This window comes from Myotis davidii, unplaced genomic scaffold, assembly GCF_000327345.1.
Source record: "Myotis davidii unplaced genomic scaffold, ASM32734v1 scaffold499, whole genome shotgun sequence".
NCBI classification, from domain to species: Eukaryota; Metazoa; Chordata; class Mammalia; order Chiroptera; family Vespertilionidae; genus Myotis; species Myotis davidii.
The window spans coordinates 382927-390791 of NW_006290677.1; the positions used below are offsets into that span (position 1 = coordinate 382927).

At 37.4% G+C, this 7865-nt stretch overlaps 1 protein-coding gene across 4 annotated transcripts in view; it reads left to right on the forward strand.

Moving 5' to 3' along the window:
- Window positions 1-7865, forward strand: part of ANKRD42 (ankyrin repeat domain 42) — a 45723-nt gene that overhangs the window by 6438 nt on the left and 31420 nt on the right. For 3 of the 4 annotated variants that reach the window (XM_006763743.2, XM_015563904.1, XM_006763744.2), the window contains exon 3: window positions 4916-5023. In XM_006763743.2, the coding sequence (XP_006763806.1) occupies window positions 4916-5023 (108 nt within the window). Of the gene's footprint in view, window positions 1-2620; window positions 2702-4915; window positions 5024-7865 lie in introns of all 4 variants that reach the window. The other variant, XM_015563905.1, reaches the window with a different exon arrangement.

The window sequence follows — 7865 nt, forward strand, 5'->3', positions numbered from 1 at the left end:
GCCTCATACCTCTGCGCTTCTCTCCTGCAGCTTCTCTGGGTCTCAGTGTGCGTTTCCTTCCTTCTAGTTGTAGAGTTTACAGTCAGCCAGGCTTCCTATGGTTCTGGATGAAGTCCGTATTGTTTCTCTGAGGTATTAATCAATTGTTGTGAGCGGCATTAATTTCCCGGTGTTTATCTCTGCTGCCATCTTAGTTTCTCCCCTCGTCCTCTTAAATCTTAATGTTTTTTGCTATAGTTGCTTCAGATTTTTAGAAAACAAATGGAATATTATAGATACATTTGAAATCCCTGAGCACCCCTCCAGGCACTATTTCTCTCCTTCCAAATCCAGAGACAACTATTACCCTGAATTTGGTGTTTATTATTCCTATCTATATTTTATGCTGTTATTGCATATGATTATATCATTGCTCTAAATGACATATTTTATATAAATAATATAACTAACATTCTGCAGCTTGATACATGTGATTAGATATATGTATGCTAGTTTATTTCTTTCAGCCACATTGTAATAGTCTATTCTTAGGCTAATATCAGAATTTATTCATTTTTCTGCTGATGGATATTTAGTTGGTTTCAATTTTTAGCTAGTACAAGCATTCTTAGTGAATTTTTTAATGCAAAACTTCTTATTCTTGGACTAGATACAAAGCCAACTAAAATTTTTCTCATGATTCAAGGTTGTGTATGGAGAGCTTATTTTAGCTACTACATTTCCCCAGCCTGTGGGCTGCAGTGGGTCTATTCACTATGCAGACTTTCCCCCCTGCTACACAGGCAGAGACTGCTTTCTATGAATATGGCTTCTCTGTGTGATTTCTTGTTTGTTTGGGCTTCTCTGCTTCTTGGAACCAAATCTGGTTTGCAGAATCTCTCTCCACCAGGCTGTGTGCCTCACTTGAATTGTTGTAAACAAGGATTTCCCTTTGGCCTTTTAGTGACTTCCTCTCAGCTGGCAGAAATGTGCCTTGATGGCTCTTTCTGCACATACAGCCCTGGGTGGGGATTTTCTCTGCTGTTTCCTCCCACAGCCCTCTTTGATCTATAATTTGGCAGCTTTCCCATCTGTTTTTGTGGTTTGAGTTTCAGATGTCTTCTACTTTCATCAAAGATGGGGTTTTCTCCCTGTTTTTCTTTCTTTTTTTGGATAACTTTGAAGAGATGAAATACTGATTTTACTCTGCCATATTCCAATAGAATAGGACTTTTTGATATACCTTTATTTAATCTATTTCCTGGTATCCTTTCAGCTTCTCTGATTGCTCTCACTTAGGCTTCTTTGGTTAACCTACCCTACCTAAAATATAAAGATAGGTATTTCTATGATTCTGCCTTCTCTCTCCAGGCAGTTTTTTAGACTTCATTGGCTTCATCATCTATATACATAAAAGCCTAAGCGACTGAACAACCCGTTGACTGGTCACTATGATGTGCACTGACCACCAGGGGGCAGACGCTCAATGCAGGAGCTGTCCCCCTGGTGGTCAGTGTGCTCCCATAGCAGGAGCGCTGCCCAGTGGCGTGAGCCTCTCCTGCTTTAGTGGCAGTGCTACCAAGTGGCGGCAGCGCAGGCACAGTGGGGTCAGGATGAGCAGGAGCAGTGGCGCCCAGCCCGGGCTCAGGCTCCTCCCTGGCACCTGCCGCTGAGCGCCCTACTATATCCCCAAGGGGTCCCAGATTGCGAGAGGGCACAGGCCAGGCTGAGGGACCCCACTGGTGTACGAATCCATGCACCAGGCCTCCAGTGTCTACATAAAATGCATGGTTTTGCTTCCTCTCCTTAATCCCGGTTTGTATATTGTGTCTGATCAGCAGCTCATGCATATCTGACTAGCATTTCAAATTCAGTTGCTATAAAACTAAGCTGTTATTCTTTTCTATCCCTTTCTTAGTTTTTTCTCAATTTCTTTTTCACCACCTTAAGTATTTGTTTAATAATAACCTCAGGGAAAACCCCACAGAACTAATATAAAAATATTGTCAGTCGGTGCTCATTGTAATATACAATACAAAGAAATTAATTTCCTCAGAAATCTGAGAAGCACCAAATGTGACCTATTTTGAAAAGTTTGCTTGAGTTGTCTCAATTTTTTACAGAAGCAGTACACATCGACATTTGTGTAGTTGAAGGTGCCCTACATGGTGCACATTGATGCAGTAGGAACTGATCACTAGGTCCTTTGTTTCTATTCCAACTTTGTCTTTTGAATTTGTACTCTTCATCCTCATAGCCACTGCCATAAATCTAATAGATTTTCTTGATTTTTGTCTTGTCTATCTCTAGTTCATATTCTGTATACAAAGTTACCACTCTAAAAACTAAAATCTGATATTACTTAACTCCTACCTATAGGATAAAGTTCAGACTAATTAATACAGTAGACATATTTCCAATCTCATCTCCCAACATATTTGGACATTTTGAAACTAGACATTTTAGATAATATATTGTGGCAACTCTGGAGTCTGATCCTACTCCTTCACCCCTCCCCAGGCATGGTTATTCCTGTGTGTTTATTTACTCGCCTAGAGTAATTTTGTGGAGTCTGTTTTCCTAACAGTGTGTGGCCACTGCTCAATTGTTCCCTCTTTTAATACTTGTTTTTATTTTTCAGCCTGGCTCCCTAGGGTTCACCCCTGGGCCTGCATAGTTTAGTGGTCAGCCAGTGACTTATAAGAGCATGTGCTTAAATACCGTAAGGATTTAATCTTTTACTGATGGGTCCGTGTGGAGGATGTTTTCAAAATTCAAGCAGCTTACAAGCCAGCCCTAACATCTTTTTAAAAAAATATGTTTGCAAGGCCTCATGTTTAGCCAGGGATATCTTGTCAACTTAGTCCCTCTTCAGTCTTTTCTGGGTCTGAGCAGCCTTGTACATGCACACAGCCTTTTAGATCACAAGGGATAAATGGAATCTTAGTAGGGACCACTTGGGCCATCTCATTTTTTGGAATTTCCCATTAATTTTCTGGGTAGTCTTTAGTTTTATGCATGCCCCAACCAGTATCATGGCTTTAGGGTAGCTCTGATGTTGGCTTTCTTGGATTGTTCTGAGGAGCAGAATTGTTTTTGACAATGTGTCTGGGCGTGGAATTTTATGTGTTCAGCTCCTAATAAAGTCAACCCCTCCAGCAGAGCAGTGGAGCTGCCCACCTAGTAGATCTCGGCACCATGTAGCAGGGATAGGCGAAGCTGTAGTTTCAGTCTTCTGTTCTTACTGAGATTCAGTAGATTTTCTCATATATATGCTTCTCATTTTATTATATGCCTTTGGTCAATTTCCAGTCTTTAAATTGTTGTTTTTGACAACTTTGTCTAGTTTTATCATTGCTTCTCAGGGAGGATTTGCCAAGCTCCTTATTTACCCATTTCTGAATTCCTGCTTATTTTCCCATTGATTTTTAATAAGGGTGAACATGTAATCTAATGGAGAACAGATATTAATTTCATTAAATGGTGCTGGCATAATTGAACATTCATATGTAAAAAGAACAAACCTTGACTCATACCTGGCACCATATAGAAAAATGTACTCAAAGCAGATTATAGGCAAATTTGAAACTTAATCTTATAAAACTTCTAGAAGAAAGCATAGGAAAAAAATCTCTGCAAATCATGTATCTGAACTTGTAACCAGAATAAGAGACTCACAACTCTAGTAACAAAAGAAAAAAAACAACAACACAACAACTAAAAAATAGCAAATAACTTCAATAGACACTCAAAGATAATATAGATGGCAGTTGAATACATGAAAAGATATTCCTCATCATTAGACATTAAGGAAATACAAATTAAAACCACAAAAAATGCCACTACACACATATTAGAATGACAAACAAACAAACAAAAAACAACCCCCCACAGATAACTCAAGAAATGACAGTATAAAGTATTGGCAAGGATATGTAATAAATGGAACTCTCATACACTGCTGGCAGAAGTATAAAATGATACAGCCACTTTGGAAAACAGTTTGGCAGTTTCTTATAAAGTTGAATATACTTATCTGTGTTCTAGCAATCTCGCTTCCACATACTAGTATTTACCTAGAACAATTAAAAAAACCTGTACATGAATGTTTATAATGGTTTTATTCCAGTATCTAAACAGTGTTAGTACATAGTAGTGTACACACAAATATTTGTTGAATAAATGAATTATTTACAGTGATTATTAGTGAAGTTGAACTTTTTAAAAAATATATTACTGGCCACTAATCTCTGTGACAGGCAAATGATACCTATTGGTAAGCTTTCAACAAATGATAGGGCTGTGATTCCAATGATAGTCAATTTTTTAAAAAAGAAACTTCTTGAAGGTAGAGTCTACTAACTTGAACATGTAATGACAGTAATACATCTTAAATGAAGATGCATTTGATTCCCACCACCCCCCTTTTTATATAAACCTCTTTTTAGGGAATATCATCAGAATAACAAAGTTTGCCTTGATACAGAAGTTTCTCGACCCATTCAAAATCTATGGAAAAAACACAACAAAACAAAAAATAAAATCTGTGGCAGAGGTTGCAAACTGGTAGTCCTTAAGTGAATTTGGCTCACACGTATGTTTTTCGTTTGGCTTGTACAGTATTGGTCAAACATAAGATTTGGATCAGCACTTTAGTCACAGCAACAACTGGCCGGAATTGAGTGGCATCTGCACCTTATTGACAAGGAATGGCATCTCCAGTTTGTCACAATCCCTACTGCTATTGTTTACCCAACAGTAAGGCCTGATGTTGGTGTCCTGTCATTGTGCTTGTGCTTACAACCTGGCTCCCTCATTCACTTAGGATGTTTCTCAGGCTGCAGTATTTCTGGATGACAGGCTAAGTTTCAAAGATATAAAAATGTTTAAAACATCTATCTTATCACTTATTAACATGATTATTTTCTTAACTTAGTGTCTTCATTGGCTCCTCTGGCATGGAGCTGATATTAAACAAGCAACTATGAGAGGCTGGACAGCAGCTCACATAGCTGCAATCAGGGGTCAGGATGCTTGTATGCAGGTAATTTGTTTACTTTTTAAAAATTCAATAAGTTTACTTTAGCATAGTTTGTTAAGCTGTTGCTTTTATTCTAATAATTTGATCCTATAGATATACTTCTAAATAAAAACTTACTGGATTCCGTGTCTTAGATATTTTGGTATCAGCTATCCATTTAAGCAAATGATATATGAGAAGAGGCCCTTTTATCTTCAGAGTAGTTGATTATCTGTCTAGATTGTTTTAAGGGATGTCACATTCATGCACAGATTATCTCCTTTATAGCTTTCCATGCCTAAAATTCCTTATTTAATGTGTTTCCTAGCCAGAATAGCACATTTATATGTGACAGCTACTCTAACTTATTAATAATTTATTAGAGTAGCTGGATTTAATCAGTGTACAATAGACTGGAATTTGGAGAAATACAAAATCATATAAGCAAACACTTCTTCCTATAAGAAACCTGAGATTCTGTTTGGAATGACAGGAGCTCTGCTCAGTGCATTACAAAGCAATACAAAGCACATTTTATGATTAAGGTTTTAATAAAAAGTACAGATGAGAAGAATTATAGAACTTAGCTGGAGTTAGAGAAAGTATAACTGGAGGAAATACAATTTCAGCTAAGCCTAAGCCTAAAGGAATGGGTTGATTTTAAAGATGTAAGTAGTAAAGAAGCATTATTGGTAGGGAGCAAATATGTCAGCAAATAAAAATAATGATGATCATTTATTGAACATTTTTAATGTGTCAAATCAGTCTCCCATGCATCACCTCATTTAATACAATACTCTTATGAGTTCCACTTTTTATAGATTAGGAAACAGATTCAGAAAGTTAAGTACCTTGCTAAATAAGTGACAAAGCAAGGATTTGAACCTATACTTTGTCCTCTTAATTTCTATGCTGTAATTCTATGTGAAGTCCCTGAATTGGAAAAATGAGATGTGTTCAGGGGATATACTATAACATAAGTTTGACTGAGTGTAGATGGTTTGTTCTGTGGACTATTACGAAGTTTGGATAAGCAAGTTTGTAAAATGGGAAGTAGAATAGAGATTTAACTTTCATTTATATAGGAAAGAGGTTTTATGCACATACTACATATATATGTATACATTCACATATATATACACACATATGTACAAATGCACATGGAATGATGTAATGAAAGCACTATTTCAGGAAATTATTCTTTTTTAAAAATATATATTTTATTGATTTTTTACAGAGAAGAAGGGAGAGGGATAGAGAGAAATATCGATCAACTGCCTCCTGTACACCTCTCCACTGAGGATGTGCCGGCAACCAAGGTACATGCCCTTGACTGGAATCAAACCTGGGACCCTTCAGTCCGCAGGCCAATGCTCTATCCACTGAGCCAAACCAGTCAGGGCGGGAAATTATTCTTGTGAAATGTATTCAGGATTACCTAGGATGAAGAGAGAGTTTGGAGGCAAGAAGACAAATTAAAGATTTTTGGTGTACTCACTAACTATCGAGGGTGAAATTAGGTGGTGGTAGTGGGAAAGAAAATGATTCAAGATATCTTCCAAAGCAGTCATTGACAGAGTATAGTGAGAAGTTAAAGTTTTGAGTCAGAATTATAACTAATTATGAAACTATAGATAGGGATATCTGGAAGGTTGGGAGATTTGAGAGGAAAGAGGTTGAGTTTAATTTGGCACATTTCAAGTTTAAGGTGCCTGTAGGACATTCAGGTGCAGAAGGTTAAGGCAATTTAAAGGAGGCTGGAGACAAAGATTTGAGGAGTAACGAACTATAGAGGAGAAAATAGAGTATTCTCAAGTGTTGAAGAATGTTACTAGTAGGCATGGGAGGAAAGCAGAGAAAAGAGTAAGGAATTTGGAAGAGGAAGTCTGAGAGGTAGAGCCAGGATCCATTAGGGCTGTGCAAGTTTAAGAATTAGGCAGAGTATCAGTTACAGGATAAAACTAAGGGGAATAAAGCTTAAGTAATGCCACTGAACTTAAGAGCTCACTGTAGAGTGAGGCTGGCTGTATTTCTCTGCAATGGTGGGGGTGACACTCATTTTGCAGGTGGATTTGGAGTTGAGATATTAATTTGAGAAGTAAGAAGTGAAATGGTAACTTTAGGAGTCATCAGGTTCCATTTCAGCTTTACTTGATACTTTCCTTCTGAGCAATAGACATTCCCTCTGCCTTGACTGTCCTTCTCTTTCTCAAGGTGACCTCTCCCTTCTCAGAGCAGGTGTGATGCCTTTTTTTGTACTATACTGTTTAATGCTTGCTTATCAAGGACAGCTTTGTATAGTTGATTATCTTTGTCTCTCCACAGCCCTAATTCCCTATGTTAATAAGTCTTTTTATTCTTTGTAATGAGTTTTAAAACATAGTAAGCACTCAATATATGGTTTGTGATGATTATTAACTAGTGTGTTAATGTGAATCAGACAAGATCATGATGGTTATTCTACCTAAAACTCTTTTTTTAAAAAATACATTTTTATTCATTTCAGAGAGGAAGGGTGAGGAAGAGATAGAAACATCAATGATGAGAGATAATCATTTGATGGGCTGCTTCCTACATGCCTCCTACTGGGGATTGAGTCCAAAACCTGGGCATATGCCCTTGACTGGAATTGAATCGGGACTGTCAGTCCGCAGCCCTGATGCTCTATCCACTGAGCCAAACCAGCTAGGACACTAATAATTTTTTAAAGCAATTACTCTGTACGTTATATAGGGAGATGTACTTGTATCTGATGTAACCCATATACAGAAACTGGGTCAATTGTAAATTCAGATAGAATCTTCTCAGATGTAGTTAGAACTTTGATTTGGAGCTTAGAACTAGTTACTTTAATAATGAAATCCTG